The sequence below is a fragment of the Mytilus trossulus genome, chromosome 11 (genome assembly GCF_036588685.1).
Source record: "Mytilus trossulus isolate FHL-02 chromosome 11, PNRI_Mtr1.1.1.hap1, whole genome shotgun sequence".
Taxonomy (NCBI): domain Eukaryota; kingdom Metazoa; phylum Mollusca; class Bivalvia; order Mytilida; family Mytilidae; genus Mytilus; species Mytilus trossulus.
The window spans coordinates 47521828-47548546 of record NC_086383.1 but is presented as its reverse complement, the minus strand read 5'-3'; the positions used below and the strand labels follow the sequence as shown (position 1 = coordinate 47548546).

At 31.2% G+C, this 26719-nt stretch overlaps 2 protein-coding genes across 5 annotated transcripts in view; one reads left to right on the top strand and one right to left on the bottom strand.

Moving 5' to 3' along the window:
- LOC134691230 (GRIP and coiled-coil domain-containing protein 2-like) overlaps positions 1-15184 on the bottom strand; it is a 29792-nt gene extending 14608 nt beyond the window's left edge. For 2 of the 4 annotated variants that reach the window (XM_063551595.1, XM_063551596.1), the window contains exons 1-7: positions 14658-15176; positions 11411-11446; positions 10441-10564; positions 9461-9562; positions 9023-9101; positions 4751-4865; positions 3936-4120 (exon numbers count right to left, since the gene is read on the bottom strand). In XM_063551595.1, coding sequence (XP_063407665.1) covers positions 3936-4120; positions 4751-4865; positions 9023-9101; positions 9461-9562; positions 10441-10564; positions 11411-11446; positions 14658-14805 — 789 coding nt within the window. In that variant the 5' untranslated portion in view covers positions 14806-15176. Of the gene's footprint in view, positions 1-3935; positions 4121-4750; positions 4866-9022; positions 9102-9460; positions 9563-10440; positions 10565-11410; positions 11447-14657 lie in introns of all 4 variants that reach the window. The other 2 variants (XM_063551599.1, XM_063551598.1) reach the window with 2 other exon arrangements.
- A 121-nt stretch (positions 15185-15305) lies between these two features.
- The window catches only part of LOC134691229 (vacuolar protein sorting-associated protein 11 homolog), a 30457-nt gene continuing 19043 nt past the window's right edge, over positions 15306-26719 (top strand). The window contains exons 1-11 of the mRNA XM_063551594.1: positions 15306-15368; positions 17438-17512; positions 17888-18061; positions 19694-19744; positions 20463-20528; positions 21679-21776; positions 22118-22262; positions 23123-23212; positions 23751-23887; positions 25488-25629; positions 26247-26326. Coding sequence (XP_063407664.1) covers positions 15351-15368; positions 17438-17512; positions 17888-18061; positions 19694-19744; positions 20463-20528; positions 21679-21776; positions 22118-22262; positions 23123-23212; positions 23751-23887; positions 25488-25629; positions 26247-26326 — 1076 coding nt within the window. The 5' untranslated portion in view covers positions 15306-15350. The remainder of the gene's footprint in view (positions 15369-17437; positions 17513-17887; positions 18062-19693; positions 19745-20462; positions 20529-21678; positions 21777-22117; positions 22263-23122; positions 23213-23750; positions 23888-25487; positions 25630-26246; positions 26327-26719) is intronic.

The window sequence follows — 26719 nt, the reverse complement described above, 5'->3', positions numbered from 1 at the left end:
GAATTGGAAAAGATGTAACATCTCACATTAAAATGTGCCAGATTTGTAACAGATTAAAAAATTCTTCAAGAAAGCCAACTGCACCTCTGGTGGATTACAGAGTAGGCAATTCAATGGATCGCATAGCAATTGATATCATGGGACCTTTGCCTATTACCAAAAACAAGAATAGATATCTTTTAGTCATAGGCGACTATTTTACTAGATGGATGGAAGTCTACCCAATTCCTCATCAAAATGCTGACATTATAGCAGAGAAATTGGTTCAGGAATTTATAGCCAGATTTGGAGCACCACTGGAGATCCATACTGACCAGGGAAGGAATTTTGAGAGCCAGTTATTTGCAGAAGTATGTAAACTACTAGAAATCTCCAAGACTAGGACCACAGCCTATCATCCATCATCAAATGGAATGATAGAAAGATTTAATAGAACATTAGCTGGAATGATAAAAAGTTTCATAAATTCTAATGCTAATAATTGGGATTTGTATATAAATCTTCTTTGATCAGCCTATAGAAGTAGTCCACATCCAGCAACTGGACACACACCTAATTTCATGATGCTGGGAAGGGAAATCAACATTTCCAGTTCCATTTTATTTCCTTTTCCAAAGGAAAAAGTTTACGACAACGAGGATCAGTATATCACCAGATTACGAGCTAAGATGATGGAAGTTTACAGTATTGCACGCAATCACTTGAAATCATATGCAGAACGACAGAAGCGTGATCACGATACTAGGATTTTCCACAGTCAATATAAAGTTGGGTCCCTTGTCTATAAATTTGATAAAAACATTAACAAAAAGTTTAAGTCACCTTGGGTTGGTCCATATAAGGTTACAAAAGTTTTAAGTCCTGTGGTATATGAAATATCTTATAAGAATAAAATTGAAATAGTTCATTTTGACAGACTTAAGTCCTGTACTTCTGATTGACAAGAGTTTCATAAAATACTAATCAGCTTGTACATGTACATGTACTATAAGTTGATATGATAATAGAAATATAGCTTAAGATTTATAAAAATTTTGTTAATTTTATGTATTTTCAGTAAAATGGTTTTCCTACAGTGTTCCCTTTGTAAATTTAAAGGAAAAAGGAAAAATGCTGTGGATCATTTTTTAAAAAGACATTTACCAGAGAATGATGTACCATATTTTTGTGTTTTATGTAAATTTAGAGCCATCAACAAATTTAAATGGGAGAAACATTTAAGCTCTTTCCCAAAGCATATTAGTGCTGTTAGTTCCTGTCATACAATTCTATCCGATAAAGCTTATTGTATAGAGTCCGATAAGAAATTTGAGTTGGACATACATGTAAGTCCCAATGGTCAACTCATACCAATAGATTATACTTGTGTTCAACCCAGTAACATACCTATTGAACCTGTACCTGAATATTCAGAGGAAGTGGTGATTGTTGAAATGACATGTACAGAGGAAGATAAAACTATTTTTACTCTTAAAGAAGAGATCTTAAATCTAACAGACACTTTAGTCAAAGAAAGAAATCAATTTGAAAATTATTTAAATAAGATGGAAGAAACCAAAAAGAATTTAAAATCTGAACTTAACCAAACTAAAGCAGAACTACATGTGCAAAACCAGAAAAATAAAGAAAACCAGACGAGCGAGAAGGAGGAAAGAAGAAAGGATAGAAAGAGGAGTTACCAGGAACCTAACAAAAGGATACGAAGTGTGGTTGTGGTACCAAAAAGAAAATGTGAACATTTTTAATTTTCTTCATACTTGACATTTATTTGTATATAAATTGTGTTTATTTTCATTGATATAATTGTTAACATAACCAATAATACGTGTCGTGATATCCTGATATCCAATCAATCGAGACATGACCGGAAATATTTATATGCATATATAAAATTTGCAATTTACTTGTATACATGTATTCATAAGCTCCAGGGCAGGTGCTTGTAAAAATCGCTTAATTTTAATTTGAGAAAATATCACTTTTAATATTTTTTGTAATTTCGAGACGAAATTTAATTTGACGGAGGGCAGTGTTATGAACGTTAATTATAGTTTCATAGTTTTGTTTAGCCGAAAATAATGTTCCCGGCAAAATTGACAGTTTCATATTTTGCGTTACGAAATTCCGCCAACATGTGGAATTCGGGAAACATCAATTGTTTTCCAGTTGTTATTAATACTACATTTCATTAGTTACTGCATTTTACCTGCTTTATATTCGTAATTTGGCGTAAAGTCGGATGAAATTGTCCATTCCTTCAGTATAATTCTATGTTTACATTCTCGATAACTTTTATAAACACATTTAACCTTGACCGGCAACGGACTATATTATTACACGCAAGGATAAGGCGTGCTTAGGTCTATAAAAACCGGATCTTTCTTATAACGAAACGAATTTAAACAGATCTTCAAAGATTCAAAGAGGTAATTTTGCATACACAAAAAACTCATTCAAACATTTTAATCTATTGTATTTCATTTACCTGTATTTATTATTATTGATAATAATAATCTCTTATACTTTTAAAAGTTGTTTAGTCATTATTTAATATCCAGAAACCAAAGATATTGTTTTTAAATTAAAGATTGGCAACAATCTTTACATCCACTATCAGATGACAACTTATAATTTCTTATATGCTTGTCAGAATATTCTTCATTCTTCTCAGAATTACTCTCATAACATTTATCATTTCTAGGTAGGGACTCCTCATACTCTCTGAAACTTCCGTCAGACAAAATACTCCTCATAGGAGATAGATCATACTTTCTGACTTTACTGTCAGATAAGACATCATGTCTTGAAATATCTCTACCCCTCTCAGAAAGATCTTTTAAGATTTGATGTATCTACAGAACATAACAACAACTATGATGAAATCCAATACACAATCCAGCAACAATACAAAATTCTCAAACTAACCTGAACATAATGCTCACATTAAGGTAAAATCACAAAAATACTGAATTCAAAGGAAATTTGAAAAGAGAAGTCTCTAATCAAATGGCAAAATCAAAAGCTCAAACACATCAAACGAATAGATAACAACGGCTTTGACAACGGTCAAATTCCTAACTTTGTACAGGTATTCTCTATTTTCTCTATGTACAAAAAAAATGTAGAACATAATGGAACCTGGTTTTACAGCTAGCTTAAGGTGGCTCGTGGGTACAAAAATTTTAGCAAAAAATTAAACCTTAATTTTTTCATTACAAATTTTATTTATTACACTACTAGTTGTTACTTTATGATATGGTACAAAAAAACAACCCCAAAAAATTGATTTGGTTTGGCCCCAGATGACTTTAAAAATTGAAAAAGCTCCAAATTATCTCCCTTTGGTACAAAAATGCCATTTTTTTGCCTTAAATTTGAAATATCTTTTTCAACTCATCGGTGACCTATATTTTTTATAATTGTTTTCAAATAAGCTGTACATAAACTAAATTTTTTTAAAATTTAAGCAATTTCTTATATTAGGTTATTGTTTTATTTCGATATTTCTTCTTTTTCTCCTATTAGTTCAACAGAAAAAAACGACATTAACAAAAATGTATGCTTCTTCCAGAGGCAGATTTTAGCTTAAATAAACGGTGACTCCATTTTTTTATTTCATTTTTCTTTTAAGTATATGATAAAGTTCATTTATGAAAAAATATAGCGAAATCCTATATTAGGAAAAAAAAAATCATTTATACCCAGGAGCCCCCTTAACCTCTGTTTGGTCTAAAACCATTTTTGATATCTGGAAAGTTTTTTTATATGGAGTATTAATCTACAGAGTATTTTGCATCTGATACATTATACTTTGATCTATTCATTTTTAGAATGGGTATTTCCAGTTACAGTGATTATTTGGATTCCTATATTTTTGTGGATACCAGTTTTCCTTGACATGTTTCGGTAGTTTTGTCATTACTATTGTTTATTACCTGACTCCTAAGGGACTGGATTTTTATTTCAGCATTTTTAAGTGCAGTTGCACTCTTATCAAGCTCAGTTTTGGCATCAAACAACTGAGAATCTTTCTGGTTCAATTCCCTGTCCATCATATCTTTCTCTTTCTTAAGCTCTATTATTTCATCCATTAGGTTTCTCTTATCTCTGGATCTGGCAGCTGAAAGTTCAGAATTTCTTTACAATTATTTTTAGTATGCATTTCAAAGGATCACATAGTAAAAAAAATACTTCAAGAAGTCTTATAAAAAAAAAAAGAAAGATTATGTAAACAGCTACAAAAAAATCTTTCTCATCAGAGAAGTTCTAAAAAAGCATCTCTGGCCTTTAAAATATCTTAAGAAATGAATGTTTAAAGTAAACAAATTTTATGCTCAGGATACATGTATATACAGCAACAATTTAATGAATTTTGGAACTTAAGGAACACAAAACTTACTCTGAATGATAATTTAAAGAAAACAAGAAAATGGATGTAATGTTGTGCATAAATATCCCTTAAATCCATGCTTCGGGAGTATAATAAACATTCATAGTAGAAATTATATGTAAAGACTGCTTGGGAAATCTGATAATATCTTACAAAGTACAACTCATCTAATAAGTTCCAGACAAAATATAAAATCACTTCAGATCCAGTAGCTGAGAAATATGTAAAGAAAGTTAAGGGACAGAAAAGGGAAACACATACAGAGGGAGATAGAATGACGGAGTGAAGAATAAATGTGCCAGTTGATTGCAGTATACCAGCCACTTAGAGAATAGGTATCATATTAAATGTAAAAGGTACCTTCTTCATCATGCAGCCTCTCAAATGTTTTCTCTTTCTCAGTATTGGTCACCGCAATTATTGTTTCTTTCTTCTTTATTTCCATCTGTAAACTATCTATTTCCAGCTGCATAGACTGATAATATATAAAACTTCATGCAGATAGTTATTCTATAAACTTAACATTAGAAATAGCATGAAGTCTAGATCTGATACAAATTTCCTACTACATGTAGTATTTAAGAGTCTGATTTAAAACACCATCAGTGCATTGAAATAAAGAAATTTTTTTGTGTGAATATATAATAAGATGAGGTACAAAATGGAAACACTATCCAACTTCAGCAGGTAACTTCGGTTTAAAAGTCACTGCAAATAACCTTGGGCCAGTTCAAGTTAGTGGCTGATTTAAACTAGAGGCTCTAAAGAGCCTGTGTCGCTCACCTTGGTCTATGTGAATATTAAACAAAGGACGCAGATGGGTTCATCACAAAATTGTGTTTTGATGATGGTCATGTGTTTGTGCATCTTACTTTACTGAACATTCTTGCTGCTTACAATTATCTCTCATCTATAATGAACTTGGCCCAGTAGTTTCAGTGGAAAATTGTAAAAAATTGACTGTAAAGGACAATAACTCCTTAGGGGGTCAATTCACCATTTCCGTCATGTTGACTTATTTGTAAATCTTACTTTGCTGAACATTATTGCTATTTACAGTTTATCTTTATCTATAATAATATTCAAGATAATAACCAAAAACAGCAAAATTTCCTTAAAATTACTAATTCAAGTCCTGACCTGATAAACAATTTAACTTAATATCAGATTTTCTCTAAATGCTTTGGTTTCTGAGCTGTAAACCAAAAACTGCATTTTACCCCTATGTTCTACTTTTAGCCATGGCAGCCATCTTGGTTGGTTGGCTGGGTCACGCCACACATTTTTAAACTAGATACCCCAAAGATGATTGTGGCCAAGTTTGGATTAATTTAACCCAGTAGTTTCAGAGGAGAAGATTTTTGCAAAAGATTCCTAAGATTTACGAAAAATGGCTAAAAATTGACTATAAAGGGCAATAACTCCTAAAGGGGTCAACTGACCATTTTGGTTATGTTGACCTTTTTGTAAATCTTACTTTGCTGAACATTATTGCTGTGTACAGTTTATCTCTATCTATAACTAGAGGCTCTAAAGAGCCTGTGTCGCTCACCTTGGTCTATGTGAATATTTAAGAAAGGACACAGATGGATTCATGACAAAATTGTGTTTTGGTGATAGTGATGTGTTTTTAGATTTTACTTTACTAAACATTCTTGCTGCTTACAATTATCTCTATCTAAAATGAACTTGGCCCAGTTAGTTTCAGTGAAAAATGATAGTGAAATTTTACTATTTTTATGAAAAATGTTAAAAATTGATTATAAAGGGCAATAACTCCTTAGGAGGTCAATTGACCATTTTGGTCATGTTGACTTATTTTTAGGTCTTACTTTGCTGAATTATTGCTGTTTACAATTTATCTCTATCTAAAATAATATTCAAGATATTAACCAAAAACAGTAAAATGTCCTTAAAATTACCAATTCAGGGGCAGCAAACCAACAAAGAGTTGTCCAATTCATCTGAAAATTTCAGGGCAGATAGATCTTGACCTGTAGAACATTTAACCGGGTCAGATTTCAGCATACATGTGACAGAGTTGTCAAGCCACAACTGGAGATTTGGAAATTTTCAGCTGGAGTTTGGGCCTCATAACTGGAGATTTTTTATCGACCTTTTTATCGACATACGCAAGATTTGTGTGTGTGTGTTTAAACTGCATATCTTCCTTTTTTGTTAAAACACAACAATGATTCCACACCTTCAAGCACCTACATAGCCATTTTTACTTAGTAAAATCAAGGATTTGTATAGATAGACTCTAACTTTGGTAAAATAGAAGATAAGGGGGGTTCAAATATTTGTTCATCATAATTTTATATCATGTATATAGTTCAAGATAAAGTAATCAGCCATCATACATTGTTGGCAATAAGTAAATATGCTTTGACCACATAGGCAACTTTTGTACCCCTACTGAAAATGTTTGTAACAGAAGGTGTTGAATTGATAAAGTTGTGAGCTTTCTGTTGGGTAGCTGTCTCCATATTTTTGGTCAAGTAATTAGGGACACCATAGTCAGCTTTGCATGAAGTGTAGTAAGCATGGTCATGAATCTTGGCACTGGACTTTCACATTTTTTTGTTTTGGCTAGATACTGTGTCTTCTTTAATTTGATGCTGGGGTGCATGTATTTGGTGATAACATACAGTTTGCATTTTGTGAAATAATAAGACAAACACACTTATTTAGGTGTTCCATTGGAAAAGATAGAAGACATATCATATTTGAGTTGATTTTATTGTCTTTGAGGTTTAATATAAACTAAGTCTGTTCCATGTTTTCAACAGCATCAAAATTTATGAAAGTCGATGTTTATATAACACTGTTCCATTGTCAGAATCACTTTTAATCATCCAGACATGTTTATTTAACTAGCTAGTTGATAACTAGGTAAATGTCAATCATCTTTTACTGTTGTATATACAGTCTAATCCTTAACACCTTCATTGATTACTCCAGGCTATTTTCTTATTTACCTTTTTGACACAAATTCCATTACAGGAAACTTCCGATTTTCTCGGACTTTTCCCATATCAATTTAGAGTTTCTAGGACTTTTTCCCTGTCTGTATCTATTTTGTAAACAGAAATATCTACTGAAATTTTTTCGCGATTGACATTTTCAAAAAGCGGAAGATTTCAAATTTTAACGGGAGGGACGGAAGAGGGTCTGAAAAGCGGGAGATTTTAACTCCCGCCGGAAGAATCACATGTATGGATTTGATCTAAATGCTTTGGTTTTTGAATTATAAACCAAAAACTGCATTTTATCCCTATGTTCTATTTTTAGCCATGGCGGCCATCTTGGATAGTTGGCCAGGTCACCAGACACATTTTTTAAACAAGATACCCCAATGATGATTGTGGCCAAGTTTGGTTAAATTTGGACCAGTATTTTCAGAGAAGAAGATTTTTCTAAAAGATTACTAAGATTTACGAAAAATGGTTAAAAATTGATAATAAAGGGCAATAACTCCTGAAGGGGTCAAATGACCTTTTTGGTCATGTTGACTTATTTGTAAATCTTACTTTGCTGATCATTATTGCTGTCTACAGTTTATCTCTATCTATAATAATATTCAAGATATTAACCAAAAACAGCAAAATTTCCTTAAAATTACCAATTCAGGGGCAGCAACCTAACAACGGGTTGTCCAATTCATATGAAAATTACAGGGCAGATAGAATTGACCTGAATAACAATTTAACCCCCATGTCAGATTTGCTTTAAATGCTTTGGTTTTTGAGTTATAAGCCAAAAACTGCATTTTACCCCTATGTTCTATTTTTAGCCATGGCGGCCATCTTGGATGTTTGCACTTCGGTGTTGGACATGAATATCAATTATGTGTTTATTTTCATAAATTTCCTGTTTTACAAAACTTTGTATTTTTCAAAAAAATAAGGATTTTCTTATCCCAGGCATAGATTACCTTAGCTGTATTTGGCACAACTTTTTGGAATTTTGGATCCTCTTCAACTTTGCATTTGTTTGGTTTATAACTATTTCGATATGAGCGTCACTGATGAGTCTTATGTAGACAAAACCGTGTCTGGCGTACTAAATTATAATCCTGGTACCTTTGATAAATATTTGACCGGGTCACTTGACACATTTTATAAACTAGATACCCCAATAATGATTGTGGCCAAGTTTGAATAAATTTGGCCCAGTAGTTTCAGAGGAGAAGATTTTTGTAAAAGTTAATAACGACAGACGATGACGGACGCCAAGTGATGAGAAAAGCTCACTTGGCCCTTTGGGCCAGGTGAGCTAAAAATCATGAATGTTTATAATATAACACCCACTTAAAATTCTTTTTTGTTATGTTTTTAAGTCTTGTACAGTCCCCTAAAAACATATAACACTTGATTGGTAGGCGAATAAACAAGAATGAAGATCATTTTGGATACAAAGAGCAATGTCCTTAATATTCCAATCAAGTTGTCACTTTATTTATTATTATTTCTTTCTTAAAAAATCAGCACTTTAAATTCAAATTCTATATATCATATTTATTTTGCATCAATCATACATAGGACACTATTTAAATAAGAACATGTGTCAATAATAGGGACATCATGTCTGCTCACACTATCACATTTCCATGACCAGTAAAACACTTACTCTCAATTTTGTTAACATTCTTTCTGCTTCGGCTGTCATCTTTGGATGCATTTCTGTTGCTTTCTTTGCTTGGTCTCGAGTAGGCAAGTTAAGAAAAAATAAGTAAAAGTCATTTTATCAAAGAATAGCATCATATCTTTTAAGTGTTGAACTACTGATTCATTGGTGTTTGCTTATATTCCAGTTTATCCCTTTCTTCATATTCAAACAATAACATTGAATTTTTTTCAAGCATAAATAAAGGTTATATCAACTTACTTTTTATACAGGATATGACTTAAATAAAAAGAAAGAGTCCTGCAAATTTGCATAATTCATTTTCAATGTAAATTTAAAAGCAGACTTGCATATATATATATATTAATGGCCTATTAGAGAACTTTGATGTAGTGGTGATCAAAATACTCCTTCCCTGAATATTGTTTTATTAAAGGATATAGATAATTTGATTCTAGTTCCAGGAAGTAGATTTGCTGCTGTAGATTTTTTATATATTCTGCTTCAATGTTATCTAGATTGGCCAAGTTTGACTTCGATTTCCTGAAAATAATAATATAATCATAAATGAGTCATTTGAGGTTTAGACAGAGGCAAACTGACAGTATTTTCATATTTGAAAAGCAGTATGGTAATCTATAAATGTTAATTTCTGTGTCATTTTGGTCTCTTGTAGAGAGTTGTCTCATTGGCAATCATACCACATCTTTTTTTTTTTATATTATAGAATTAAAAATAGTATCTTTTCTCAAGAAAAATAAATATAGACTAGTACTGCATTTACATGTAAAGTAACACATTCAAATACAAAAAATATCAAATTGCACCATGGCAAAATCTACAAAAGGCTGCTTTGAATGCACAGAATAAATTATGTTTTCATGCTGAGCATTAAATATAAATCACAACCAAAAGAGAGTAAACAAGAATGTGTCCATAGTACACGGATGCCCCACTCGCACTATCATTTTCTATGTTCAGTAGACCGTGAAATTGGGGTCAAAACTTTAATTTTGAATTAAAATTAGAAAGATCATATCATATAGGAAACATGTGTACTAAGTTTCAAGTTGATTGGACTTTAACTTCTTCAAAAACTGCCTTGACCAAAAACTTTAACCTGAACTTCACACTATCATTTTCTATGTTCAGTGGACCATAAAATTGTGGTCAAAACTATAATTTGGCATTAAAATTAGAAAGATCATATCCTGGGGAACATGTGTACTAAGTTTCAAGTTGATTGGACTTCAACTTCTTTAAAAACTACCTTGACCAAAAACTTTAACCTGAAGCGAACGGACACACAGACGGAGGCACAGACCAGAAAACATAATTCCCCTCTACTATCGTAGGTGGGGCATAAAAATAAACTGATGCTAAATTTTCTAATGAAGGGCATGATGAAATGGTGAACTCACTGATAAGATGTAGAATTAAAATTAGCAGCTAAACTGCCTGTGCTTTTCCTCATCTTGTTTGAAGTCTTTGTCTTCTTAAATGTAAAATCTGGCATTGACTTCTGCACATCTGTCAGGTAATTTCCTGGAAATGTAGAAACATATCTTAATACTGCAATACACAAATTCTAAATTTATACAGCAATTCATATCTTTAAATACATATACACGTTACTTGTACAGAATTTCTAACATCCATGTTAGTTTTATTGTGATAACTTTTTTCTAAAGACAAAATGGTGAGTCTATAATTCTGAAAAGTCAATATCTACAAAGTCTTACTTAAACATTTAAATCTTCTGATCTACACAACCTAGGGGAAATAAAGATAATTTTCATTTTTTGTTTATGTTTGCATAAGAACAGTTTTTAGTGTTGGTGATTTATTGTACTCTTCTGTGTCCAGTCTAGTTTTCATGAGTCCAGAAACAATGGTCTTTATTAAGTGATTTATAACCCATTCAATATCCAGGTCACCTGTAGAAATGTTCCCTCAAAAATTGGTGTATGAAACATCACTTACTGTAACCACATATTTGTATTTACTAATCATCCCAAGGCCTCTTTTCCCATAAATAAATTAAAGTGTAGTACTGGTACATATATACTGTGACTTAGACTACATGTTAAAAAATGTTCATAAAACATGCATGTGAAGTTGTCTAATTAATTAATCGAAAGCATTTAAATAAAAAAAAAAGCAATATTTATGCATCTTCAATAAATTTCTGGCACATGCACATATATCATAATCCAATCGATCAAGCTAAATGCAAGTCTGTATGAGAATTTAATAAAATTTCATGATAAATCAGTTTTAAGGACACCATCAGCAATGCATTTCAATAAAAGCTTAAGGACAGCCCAGTTTTATGAAAAACATGCATAATTATAATTATAAGTAAGCAATTGATGAAATGTATACATGTACCTATGTCCATATCAGACCTCCTCCAGTTTCCAATAACTATATAATGTAAAAATGTTAACACAAATGCAATTTTAGGTTTTAATGTTATTCTGTTCTAAAATATATTAACCCTTAAGCTTATAAGTTAAAAGATACATTGTACTGTGTTTGTCAATTAGGATCAATGAAAAATTGGATTGTAAGATACAAATTACAATATATCATAGTTGTGTTGACTAAAAAATTTGTATGGGTTCTGTGGAACCTGGTGTCTTGTCTACTTTGGTTGTTAATCACAGGCTCAACAAAAACAAGCAAAAAGATTTATAAAAATATTCCTCTCGATACTATCTTTTGATTGTAAGAAGCTTCTGTCCAAGTTTAGTAAAAATCCAAGATATTTTAAGAATCTAATAAATGTTTTAAAAACTGCAGACTATATGTAATGATAACTGGAAGAAAAACTAAGTCCATTTGTAAGTTAAATACGGATAAACAGGTACAAAATTTGGATAAAATAACCTTTGAGATACTAGCTTTTGATTATCAACAAGCTTCTGTCCTAGTTAGGTACAAATCCAGGATAGTTTAAGAAAGTTATTAAAAATTTAAAAAAACTTAACCACAAAGTGAATGTATTGTTTCAAAACTAAGTCCATTTATAAGTGAAATATAGAAAAATGGAGAAAAAAAATAACAAAATTTACTTCTGATTACTATCTTATGATTATAAAAAAGCTTCTGTCCAAGTTTGGTAGAAATACAGGGTAATTTAAGAAAGTTATTTAAATTTTACAGAATATTTATGGATGCCATTGCCGCCAACAAAATGTAGGATCCCTAGGTCTCATTTTTTGGAGAGAAGTAGAAGGCTGGACAAAAAAGATTGCTACCTGTCCATATGACACAGGTGTCTGAGCTAATCATACACATGTATATATATGCCAAATTCAGCTTTTTTTCTCTTTGAAATTGGACAAGTAATTTACTAGTGAACAATTGAAGTTCCCAAATTCAAACTTAATCTGTGTTTGGTGCCAATATAATTACATGAACATGTAAGCATTGAATATAAATTGCATATAAATTGATTGGGAAAAACTTGTGTTAGAGTGCGGAAATGTCACATTGTTTAAATCAGAAGGGGCCATAACTCAAGAACAGTAAAATAAAGCAATGCAAAAAAATTCATTCAGGAAAACTCAAGTAAGAGAAAACTAACTAAATTCAGGACCTATATATATGGACAAGGGTTAAACTTAATGCCTCTCCCAGTGTGACAAAATTCAAGAATAATAGCCTATTAGTGGTGTTATTTAAGTATAAAATGAATAAAAGTGGTAAAATAAGTAAGATAAGTAGAGAAAATTGCCATAAAGGGCATAAAAACTTAAAAAGTAAACAAGTATGCACCCACTAGAATTTTATGCATAATTGATCATCATGATCAATTGAATTTTAAACTGTACACCAAATATATATACATTTGTAGTTAGCCCATTATTTATACATGTAGTAACGATATATGAGGATCAAAAGTTTATTAAGAAAATTGAACATCAACCAATAAACAATAAAAATGGTCAAGGTCAATTGAACCCTGCCAGACACTTGACCACCATACAATCATTCCATACAATGAACAATGAATATTATAAAATAGTTGGCTTTTAAATAATTAAACAAATATAAGATCAAGGTTTGTAATCTTTTGAAAACTGTCATAAAGACAATCATTGCTTCACCATCTATACAAAAAATAACTGTGACAGTTAAAAGAGTTACAACTTAATTACATCCTTTTTACATGTACATACATTTGTATATTAAATAAAATACAATGGAAATTGGGTATGTGTTCAAGAGACAACAACATTTGTACATGTAGGAGATTGAGATGTCATTCATTCAATAAGTTTACACAATACAAAGTACACATCGAAAATAATGATGTCTTAAACTTACCGTAGTTGTTTTACATTGTCTTATCGGGGCCTTTTATACCTGACTATACGGTATGGGCTTTGCTCATTGTTGAAGGCCGTACGGTGACCTATAGTTGCTAATGTCTTGTGTCATTTTGGTCTCTTGTGGACAGTTGTCTCATTGACAATCATACCACATCTTCTTTTTATATTAGACCCTGTTCACACAATGGCATTTGGATCGTTTCACTTTAGATTGGTTTAAAGGCTTTTGTGAATGCTTTGAATAGATCTTAATCATCTTAACTAAAACACCAACAGAGGTATTTTAATTTGAAACAATCTAAAGGTGAACCCAAAGATTGGTTTGAACTATACATACATTTATATAGATTAGACCGTTGGTTTTCCCGTTTGTATGGTTTTACGCTAGTAATTTTGGGGCCTTTTATAGCTTGTTTTTCGGTGTGAGCCAAGGCTCTGTGTTGAAGGCCGTACTTTAACCTATAATGGTTTACTTTTTAAATTGTTATTTGGATGGAGAGTTGTCTCATTGGCACTCACACCACATCTTCCTATATCTATGTACAATTTAGTATGATTGAACCAAAAAAAAATTATGCACATGTGATGATGTGTAGCATGCATATATTCTTAAAAGTGTAATTAAATAATCATGATAATATCTTGTATAAATGGGTGGTTCGTTGTTAAACCAATATTTCTCTGTTTAAAAACAGACCTTCAATGACCTTTGAGTACATGCAAGTAAAAACAAAACACTGTACCATTTTTTTTAAATAAATTTGTGTGTCTAGCTTCCTTTCTTTTGTTTTTTTTTTCTTTCAGGGACCACAGCAATTCTTTATAATTATGGTGTAACTTTCTTGCTACAGTTTTGTTTCAAAGTTAATGAAAACTACAAGAACACGGTGACTGTCACCGGTATAAAAAAATGACCTTTTTTCAATTTTCAAGAGAACAATAACTAGGGCGGATAGGAGGGGTCGTGATCCCGAAATCCCAGGCTTCAAAGCACGACATCCCGAGGTCCCGAAATGAAATAACGTAAATCCTGACGTCCCGAAATCATGATAAATTAATTTAATGTGAACGCTACATGTAACTGGTTTTATTATTTAGCTCAATTCAAATTAGATCGATTAAAAAAAACATAGAGTGAACAGGGTCTAAGTATCCCAAACATTTAACTTATTAAAACATGCAGTGACATGAATCTGTCATCATGCAGTAAAATTTGTAATTACTGAAACTATTTTTATAACTATATTTCTTTAAATATATCATCTAAAATTCTGTTGCTTAATACTGATTTTACCAACCTCTGTCTGTAGAAGGTCGAGAGGGTGATGGACTACGAGACCTAACATTCTGCCTGGATGGAGAAGGACTTCTTGATCTCAATGACCTGCTCCATTCAATAACATCAGCAGTTTGTGTACCCATTGGTGCAGAAATTCTTTCTGTCATAGTATTTCTATATTGATATTGTATATATTCCAATGGATTTTACACGCCAAATTTTTAACCTAATTACCAAGTTTACAATTAATGCACTACGGTCTAAAGGAGGCGGGGCTATAGTGTTATTTGCTTGGATTACAGGGGTGAAAGGTTATATTGTCCGTCACCGAAATAACACTTCAATCTTTAAATGCATGCGATAATACGAAGTAACAGTTTCCTTCCGATTTTTAATCCTACCAACCTCCTAAAGACTTCTGAGATGACATTAAACTTTCTTGCTTTCCAAAAGTAGAAGAAATCCTGGACATTTTTACAAATTTTTGACAAGTTGGGACGCGGTTTTCGTTGCAATGGGCAACAAATGTAAAGTTTTTATTTTCGTATTTTTTATTTCCAAATCGTCAATAGCAATTAGATACATGAATTCTGCATATTATCATAACTTTTTTTTAATTCATTCTTTTTTTATTTTTCAAAACAATTGTCTTGACATTTTCCCTTTTTATACCGAACTTCGGCTTGCGAATTGATGCTAAATATTAAATGCAATGGCTGCTTTTTTACAAGTGGGTGTCTTTTAAAAAGTTTAACGCTTTATCTCTCTTTCAAAAAATTGACATATCCTCATATGAAAATCAATTGGTGTATAAAATTACATTGATCTGAAAGTCATCCTTACACTATCCACTAAATACCCGAACACATAAACATGATAAATTACAAAACCTTTTTGACTTTGTTTTGAAACTTGGTAACTGCCCCGTTAAACAGGGCCTCTTTCTGTGGCTCAACTGCCTTGGATGAATTTTTCCATCTTCCAATGATGCCCAAGGTGGGAGTATCAACAATGAATAAGTCTGGGATTGTGTCAGTTTATGAAAACCAATAATGGTATGTCACTGAAAGCCCATAATCTTGCGAGCGAAAATTCCATAAATGACGATTTAAGTTGTTAAGGAATTTTTAAATTTCCTAAATTTACCTGTTAACTGACTTTATTGCAATGTCAAGTCCCTTTAAAAAACGGTATAATGGAGACAACTTGTGATTTACAAGTCTCACATGCAAACAATAACTGCGAGACCTTTTTTGTGACGTCAGGATCAGGTGGTTTTAAGCTCAGGATTTATGGATTGATCCTTTCTGGATCCTGGAATTCTTTTTTTCTAATTTTGGGATGTTGGGATTTAAATTTCTTCTAATTCAGGACCTCTGGATTTCATGTTTTTAAGCCTGGGATTTGGAGATCAGGAACTTCCCCTCCCAACCACCACCACCACTGTTCTAGCCAGGATTTAAAAGGGCTGGGTGCTTGTTAGAAAAAGGAAAATTCTGACTTAGTATGTCAGTGTTAGAACACATTCTGGCCTCCAGCCATCAGAGTGATCTTGCACAGGCACACCCCTTTCTCATGAAATAACTATTTAAAAGTATTTGCACAAGGCCTTAGGGCTTGTAAATGAGCAGTGTTCTGAAGATAACAGACAAATGAGAGTTTTATTGTCCATGAAATTACACTTAAATGATTAGTAAAGACATCTATATGTACAAATGACAGACGATTTAAATTTTTATTAGAGCAAAGAAGTCCCAAGATTTTAAGAAAAGAAGATATGATGACATTTTTACTTGTTTAAAGTAAAAAAATCGGAATGTTTAAGGAACATAATTAAGCCCAATTTTGTGAACCTATATACTATACAAGTAATTTAAATAAAACACAAGTGTATATAAGTATATTAATATTTACTTCTTTATGTCTCTTTGTGGAGCTAATTCCCTTGAATGATGATTTTTTACTATTTTCAGTGTTGTTCCATTATTTTGAAAATAAACTTGGTTCATGACACAATAAAAATTAGATAAAATAAAAGTTGTTGCTGTAATTTGTTATATATACTTAATCCACACAGCAGAACATTCTTATTTTGATAAGGTAATGCACATTTTCAATAAACTCAAATGCTCATGTTGAAGGGAAGTAACTCTTGTTGATTTCAAGGTATTGTATTACCATTATACATGGAGGCCTCAGAACACAATTATTCTTCCCCTTGGCTACAATGCATTTTTTGATTAAAGTCAATTTGAATTAAAAAATTTACACCGCTTCAAACATGAAATAAATTTAACTGCTATAAATTATTCTAATAAAATACATGTATGCTTGTCCCAGGACAATCCATCAGTGCTTTTTCTTTTGAGAGCCCTATTGACATGCCAATGGTAGGATTTAAATCTGGAATAAATGACAATGGCTTATTTCTACCCTACTTTCATTTTGGCCAAATCACTACTTTCACTTTCAATAATATTTTTTTTCCACATGTTTTACTAATTTCAATATATATGCAACTTATAAAATAGTAAACATTTCAAAGATAAAAGTAGACAGATCACCTAGGAAGAAATACCATATATAATAATAAGGAACTATATTTCTAGACAACGAACAAATGGAATTAATTGTGATCTTAGGCCTGGAAGTCTAAGTATTTGAGTAGAGTAATTGTCACATATTTTTTTTATCCATTTTGGTCAGAAAATAAGACATCTTTAAATTTTCTATAGAACTAAAACCTTTTTATAACTTCATTTTTTACCAAAGTTGCTAATGTGTCATTTCTTGTTTCAGTGGAGACGCTTCAACTTTTTTGACAAAGAAGTTGTGAAAGATCCAGAGACTAGTCAAACTTATGACAAGTTAAAGGTAAAGATTCTGCAATGTGAAGGGTTGAGCAAACACTCTTATTTATCTCTAAAGTGTTTGTGAAGTTAGAAGCGTATAAAGCTGCTAGAGATCTTCCCAAGTTTAACTTCACAGAAGGAAAGATAGGCACAACAGCACAAATATTTCAATTCAAGGATCTGATAAATACAATTACAAACAACAAAGATAGGGAATAAAGCAAAGGTTTAATTCCTGTGAATAACATTAAGCTCTACTGTTATTAATGGGATACCAATTTATCCTGGATTTTAATTTACTGGACTTTGATTAAATCTCAAAATCAATATCCACATAAACATAATTTTCTTAACTCCATGAAAAGTGGTATTCATGAATGTGTATATTATTTTACAGGATATTAATATATCAGCTTCAGTTAGTGGACGAGGTCAGCTGATATTTGGAGATCATGATGGCTACCTCCACATGCTCAATAGAGAACTCCAGATCAATAGCTTTAAAGCTTATGAGATTAGGGTGTCACATCTATTTCAGATGAAACAACATAATTTGTTGATATCTATAGGTGTAAGTATAAAGAATTAGAACATGCTATGACAGTTTAACAAAGGCATGCATTTACATGAATATATAGATAAAAGAAGATGTGGTATGAGTGCTAATGAGACAACTCACCATCCAAGTCGCAACTTTTAAAAGATAAACCATTATCTGCATAATTATTAGTTAACCTGTTGCTATATTTATTTCAACTATCAAGATGAAATACCGATGCAACATATATTTATGTTTATGTTTAATTCATTGGTCATCATAAGGAGTCAACTGCTCTTCTCTTACTATATATTGATTATGTAATGATTCTTAGATATCAGGGGATAATAATATGATTTACAAATATTTAAGTATTATTTCCTTGTTTATGAAAAAATATGTGTATTTCACATAAATATATTCTTATATTCATGCACAATATACACATGGAATCCTTGGGTTTTAAGTTATTGATGTGTACACAAATGTATTAAACTTGGGATCCTGACCCACCAACTTTACATAAAGTCATTCTTAAAGGTTGTAAATAAATGGCATAGTCACATCAATTACCTTTTGCTACACGAGAGACCAAAGGACACAGAAAATAACAGCTATTAGTCACTGTACAGCCTTCAATAATGAGCAAAGCCCATTCTGTTATAAAAGGCCCTGAAGTCACAAATGTTAAACAATTCAAATGAGAAAACAAACAGCTTAAATATTGTCTTAAAAAACGAACAAAAAATAAATATGTAAAATAGTTACAAATGACAACCACTGAATTACATGCTCCAAACTTGGGACAGACACAAACAAACAAAATGTGGAGGGTTAAACATATAAGTAGGATCCCAATCCTCCTCTAACCTGGGACAGTGGTGTGTCTGTACAACAAAAGTCTGTTGAATGTTGTTAAGATTCGCTTTCAAATCCCCTGCCTTTGTTCAAATTTGACCTACATGTAGCTGTTTTATAATTTAAAAGGTTTTATGGCTTAAAAATATTTTAAGCATTGTTTTCTTTTTTCGGAATACACTAGCACCTCTGTCCTCAGAAAAAATTAGGTCAAGGTTACTATTTATAAATGAACATTAAAAAATAATTTTAGTTAAATAATTTTGAATTGACATATATGATTTTTGTTGAGCCTTCGACTTTACTATCCTGGGTTTGTACCAAACTTGCACAGAAGCTTGTTTATGATCATAAGATAATATCCTGAAGAAAATTTTGTAAATAAATAAATCCATTTTTTCCATAATTTACTTTTAAATGGACTTAGTTTTTCTGCGGGGAAACATTACATTCACTCTGTGGTTAAAGTGTTTAAAATTTTAATAACTTTCTTAAACAATCCTGGGTTTGTACCAAACTTGGACAGAAGCTTATTTATGATCATAAGATTGTATCCAGAAGTAAAGTTTGTAAAAAGATTACTCCGTTTTTTCTGTAATTTACTTTTAAATGGACTTAGATTTTCTTACAATCATAAAATAGTAACAAGAGGAATATTTTTATTGATTTTTTTCCTAATTGTTGTTGAGCCTGCGATTTACAGCAAAAAAAGGCGAGACACTGGGTTCTGCGGAACCCTTACAAAATTTTGTTATGAATAGGTTTAAGAACACAATCATTGAAATCTTTCACACATGTATTTTTTAGGAAGATGAACAAGGAGTGAACCCCTTGATAAAAGTTTGGAATCTAGAAAAGGTAAATTTTTATACAACATCTAGAAAAGGTAAATTTTTATACAACATCTAGAAGAGGTATATTTTTATACAACTGCAAACATTTTTTGGGGTTTGAATAATGCTATGATCAATGTCGTCGTCAACTGCGTCATCGTCCGAAAGCACATTTGGTTTCTGGACAATAACATTAGTTAAAGCGAAATGGATCTGTATGAAATGTTGTGCTGTATCTCTAAAAGATTTATGCATTAAAGCTTTACACACTGCTTAGTTATATTAATCTGAAGATCTGTATACTTTTTGGTGATGATTTTAAGAGTTATTGAGTTTTTTGTAAAAGAAAAAGGTGTTTTTTCACATGTCGCGCTGTATCTCCAAAACTATTTATGATTATTACATAAAAATTTACACCCAAGACAAAGCCATGTATATCATGGCTAACGGCACAGCTGTTTATTTACACACTGCTTAGTTATATTAATCTAAAGATCTGTAAACTTTTTGGTGATGATTTTAGGGTTATTGAGTTTTTTGGTAAAAAAAAAAAAAAAAATTTCACATGTCACGCTGTATCTCAGAAACTATTTATGATCATTACATAAAAATTTACACACAAGACGAAAGCCATGCGTATCATGGCTCATGGCGCAGCTGTTTATTTATATATCTCATAGCTAGTGCCCCTTTAAAGTAATGATACAATCTGTAATATACAAATCGTTGTTTGTGATTTTCAGATGGAGAAAGGAATTCCAAACTGTACAAGGATAAGCCGAGCTATTCCTGCAAATAAACCTACACCTGTAAGTATAATAAAACATGTAATTTTAAACTTGCAAATAAACCTGTACATACAGCAAAAAGTAATGCAAGACTATAACAAAAAATGTAATTAACCTGCAAACAAACATCTGGCATTGAATATCTGATATAATACAGATATTTTACCAACTAAATTCCTCATTTCTAATTTTCTTCAAAAAGTAAATTGTGTTGTTAGAAATATTTCACTACAGCTTTATGGTTGTATCTTTAAAATACACATTTCTTGCCATGCAAATAATGGTAGTGAGAAACAGTGATTTATTTTTTTCTTTTTTCCCCACAATTTTCAAATGCTATCTGCTCTAAACATAAGACTATTTAAAAATGTCCTTAGAATGTAGGAATTGAAAGAGTTACCATCTTTCCCAAGGAAATGCACAAATCATATTTAGAAAGGAGTTAATTGTGAGATACATATAACAAAACAGCCAATGGGTCTTTGGTGAAAGTTTGGTCATTTAAAGTAGTTTTGGATTGCATTGGTACCACATTTAATATTAACATCAAATATTATTCTGAAGTTGAAAAATTGATAGACATTTTAAGACATGAAAATTCCGTGAGGTATTTAGGTAATTTTAACTCACTTAACTCTATTTCAACATTTGCCAATCCACTATAGGAAACCACAGAACAGATTTTAGACAGACTGAATGATCCTTAGCATATCTTGTATAAAGTTTGTATTTTTGTTTCTGCCAATCGACAAACATGGCAACTATGGATGAGAATGTAACATTAGATTTAAATGCATTAATTGTGTTACTTCATGAAAACCATAAGTCAGAAAAAAACTGCTATGATCATTTGAATTATAAGATGACTTAAGATATGAGTACTGTAAATTATTGCATGCATTTATTATTTCTTTATTGTCACTTAAGACTAAAATGTGATTTTAATTTTTGTGATAGAGAAAAACCCTTTTTAATTCATGTAAAAATATTCAAAAGCAAGTTTTGTGATTCTAACTGTCTCATTTTTCGCAATAATTTCTGAATTTATTGTAACTCCCCTTAAATGGATTTTTTTTTTAATCAGATATATTTACTTTAAAAAGTTAATATCAGCAAAAAAAATGTGCCAATCACTTTTGTTTCTAAAATTGTTTTATTTTTTTATTTTTAGGTGACCTGTTTAGCTGCTCATGAATGTTTGAACTGGATGGCTGTTGGGTTTGAAAATGGCAGTGTGATTGTTCTAAAGGGTGACATCACCAAAGACAGGTACATACATTTAAATAACTAAGTAATTGATGGCAATTGGAGAAACACAATTATAAACATGATAAAGGATTTAATAAAATGGTCTTATCCCACTATTCTTTTAAGCTAATTTTATGATTGATAGTTAAAAAAAATATTTTTAGTATAAATACAGCCCTTTTATCATTTCTACATCAGACATAAGCATATATTAATGTTACACATAATTATGAGTTGAATGATGCAGGCTTCCTGCATCGGATAGTTTTTAGTAGTTCTAAAGTTTACTTAGATTTTGATTCATTAAAAGGATGTAAAACGTAGTTTGTGCTTGTTAAAAATTAGTTAATTTTTTTTTGTAGGCATAGCAAAGCAAAAGTGGTATATGAGAACTCTAAACCTATAACAGGACTTGCTATGAAAACTTCAGGAAAGAACATTATATTGTTTGTGACAACAGGAGGCAGTGTTATCTCCATTAATATTTCTGCAAAACAAGAACAAAAGGTATATAATTGCTCTAAATAAGTTGAGCAACAAATTTAATTCCTTGGTTAATAACCACTGGTTGAATATATATATTGCATTAAAGTAATCTTAGGGTCATATGAAATCAAACGATATATAAACTAGGTCTGGTGTTTAACTTTTACAGAATACTAAAAACTATGACTTCAAACTGGTTGGTTCAACTTAGTCATAAAAGAAATGAACAATGCTATTCTATGTCATATTAAAAGTTCAAGATTGCCTCTACCATAATTTTTATGCACAGTGTAATAATTGTAGATGGAATGTCACTCTATTTTATTTGTGAAAATTTGGACAGAAATAATTGCAAAAATCAGCTTTTGTTACAAAAATCTTTTTTTTTTATAAATATCTTTTTATGCTGGAAATTCAATTATTAAAGATTTGTATATAAGATTATATAGCAAGCTTATTCATTGTTTGAGAATGACAAAAGAAAGGATTTAACTGATAATTTGAAGATGATATTTTTTTAAACTAACAACCCTATGATTATTAATTTCTATGTATGCATCAGTCTCGCACAAAAGTGTGCAGATTAGGCCCTAGCAGTCGACAAGTCAGTTTTCTTATTACTATTATTCATCTTGACATGTAGGGTTGTTAGCATATCACTATTATCTCTGAAGAAGCATTATATAGTAGTAATCAATAACCTGCAAGGTAAGTACCCCAATTGAGGCAAAACTAAGTGCAGATAATATAATAAAGATACTGGTTATTTATTATCAGAGTATATATGTCAACTGCTGTACACATTCCTCATTTATTTATTTATATAACATACTTAAGATATTTGTTATGATATTTAATAGATTATTGATGCTATTTTTCAGACGACATTAGAAGACTTTGGTTGTTGCAGCTCCTGTTCTGTGATGACAGATCATACACAGGATAACCAGTTAGTAATAGGGAGACAAGATGTAAGTTTTATTGGATTTACATACATATTTGTATTTTAATCTTTCAAATTGCAAAAAATTAACAATTACCAATTCAATACTAATCATAGATATAAAAAGATGTGGAATGAGTGCTAATGAGACAACTCTCAATCCAGGTCACTGTTTGTAAAAAGTTAATCATTATAGGACAAAGTATGGTCCTCAACACAATGCCTTGGCTCACACCAAACAGCAAGCTATAAAGGGCCCCAAAAAAGAATATTTTAAAACCATTCTAACAGGAAAACCAATGGCCTAATGTATAGAAAAACAGAAAACAAGAAACACTTATGAACCACATCAACAAACAACAACCACTGAACAACAGGACCTGACTTACGACCAATGCAATCAAAGGAATTGATGTTTTATTCATTCTTGATTTATGTATGGTAATAATTAAATATTAGATAAATGCTTTTATAGAAAAATAACATATTACATAATATACTCTAATCTAAATATAAGTCTATAATTTTATATTTTCTGAAGGCAGTTTATTTTATATTTTCTGTAGGCAGTATATTTTTACCAGCCAGACGGTAGAGGACCATGCCTGGCATTTGAAGGAGAGAAACTCCAGCTACATTGGTTTAGAGGCTATCTGATAGTTGTTGGAAAAGAAAACAAAGGCTTGCCTAGAGCTCCAATCTTGTAAGAATATTTGTTTACTGTCATCAAAAGCTTAACTTGTTTTGATAGCTATTAAACTGGTAGTAGCCATGAAAATGCACCCATTGACTAATGTTTACAACTAAATTGTTCCTCTTAATTCCTTTCAATTTTACAGATTCTCTAGTCTTCTTAAACCTTACACTGATCTAGAGTGAATGTCGTAGTTGAATCAGTCAGTGGCACAATCATCTATTCTGGTCTGTTTTCAAATCCAAGAGTTATGCCCTTAGTTCTTTGGTATTTTTTGTACTCTTCAGTATGATTTTTTTTCATCTAACTCCTCCTACTTCACAAAATCTCCATAAAACTAAACATTGTAAGAATTAATATTTTTGGATAACAAAAATTGGAAGTAGGTGTATTTGTCCTGGTCTGCTAACAGTTGTAGTTATATGTTGACCAGACTTTGTTGAATTCACAAATCTGATTTTTCTCTTACTGATCTGTGGGTTTTTTTTTCTTCTAAAGGCAGCTCATAAAGGCAAGACATTTTGAAGACTTATTCGATAATTTATTTTATTTCAAATGAGGTCCATCGGTTTTTATTTAGTTTATTTGTCTTGTTTGAAATGTAGTTTATTTGTCTTGTTTGAAATGTAGTTTATTTGTCTTGTTTGAAATGTAGTTTCTCATGTGATGTTTGTACACCACAACTTATTGAGAAATACTAAGCTGAGATACTGGAGAAACAGAAAGTAATGTGGTTCATAGTGGATATCATATACTGTGAAAGTACTTTTATTCGTGGGGTACTAATTTTCGTGGTTTTCGTGGATGACTTTATCCACGAATTTAAGTGTCCAACGAAATAAAACAACCATTGTCCAAAGAAAGACATGAAAAGATGGATTTAAGATCCACATCGGTAGGTTTGACCAAGGATTTGTATAGATCTAACTATACAAATCCTTGATTTGACTACTGATATGATCTAGAGAACAATTATGTTGAATAATGCCAAATCTGAGAATACTTTAATAGCAGTCACAGACAACAACCACATTCAGGATTATACCTATTTAATTTTTAATAACATAAACTGTACAACTTTTGATCCTTTAATTCTCTTAAAATATATATACATGTATTTTTGATCGATGAAAGTCAGATTTCCAGTATTGATATGCTAGTATGATGAAGTGTTCATTTTATATCCTCATAGTTCTTGTACATATTGGAATTATAATTTCATGCTGGGCTTCATTTTGACAAGAATTATTTGACTAATTAAGACCTTTGATGGTCTTCAATCTGTTGAACACTTTATCATGGGTTGATTAGTATTATTACTACGATTTACACGGGTCAAGGTTTACTTTGCAATTTCCTCAATCAAGACTTTGTGTAACCTTCGATTCTAAAGACTATTTTTTTTTTTTTTTTTTTTTTTTTAGAAAACTAAAATCCACGAATTTAAAAACCCACGAACATGTAAATATTGCCCAAACCACGAAAATTGATACCCACGAATTAAAGTACTTTCACAGTATATCATGATAAGTTATATTATATTCAGGAATTTCTAGGTTTTAAAATGTACTTTTGTAACAAAAGAATGATATTAGTTATTTGTTTCCAGGGGAGGCCAGACCTTGGAGATGAACATAGTATCAGTCTATGATATACAGAATAAGTTTATTGCCTACACAGCACCATATGCAGATGTTATTAGTATCTTGTGTGAATGGGGAAGTGTCTATATCTTAAGTGGAGATAGAAAGGTAGGTATTTTAAACATGTCTGTTTAAGATGTGGAGACAAAAAAAAATTATTTCAAGGAGGACTTTATTGGTGAGAAGGATGTAGAAGATACTTATAACTATATAAGAATGTAAGAACAGAATATACTTTACTAATGAATTATAAAGAGAGTGGACCTTCGCTATGACCTCACTATTCCTTAGAAATATGTTATATATAAAAAAGATGTATGATTGCCAATGAGGCAACTCTCCACAAGAGACCAAACTGACAGAAATTAACAACTATAAGTCACCGTACAGCCTTCAGCAATGAGAAAAGCCAATACTGCATAGTGAGCTATGTACCAAGTTTTTATGATATTTTAAAGTTTTCCAGTGAAAGCTAATTCCTGTAAGGTAAAGCTGTGAATAATATTATTATTAAAGTTTGTTTGAATTAAATTATTCTTGAAAAAAATAAATATAATGTAGGGTTTATTCAAATACTGACATTATCTTTGAAAATTAAAGTTCATACTAAAATAAATTGGGATCAAGATTTTCCCTGTGATTCAATTGAGTTATGCATGTGTATTGTGGGCCTGTATTATCAGAAGGACTGTAAAAGACAGTTATTTTGCTTTCTTTCATTCCAGTTATATCATTTACAAGAAAAGGACACACAGACAAAGTTAGAAATGTTATTTAAGAAAAATAACTATACCCTAGCAATAAGGTATATATAAAGTTTACTATTTTAATGAATAACACACAAAAAGAATAACAGGAATGGTAAAAAATATTGAACAGTAAACCAAGCCACAACAACATCTGAAACAACACATTAACTAGATACTCTAACTGGATACAGATGGGTAAAATCAGTTTTACATGCGATCAAACCTCTCCATTTGCCAATCTACATCATCTGTTTTTAAAACCAGAGCACATAATAAGGAAACATGTCTAGTCAACTTTCTAACTTTCTAACTGAATTACCACTAAACTATACCACATACAAGATGGCGTATTATTGGAAAGAAGGTTTAAAATGTTCTCACTAGCTGATAAAGCTAAAATTAAGATATTATTGGAGAGAATAACCACCCATATATCTGCATTGTAAACA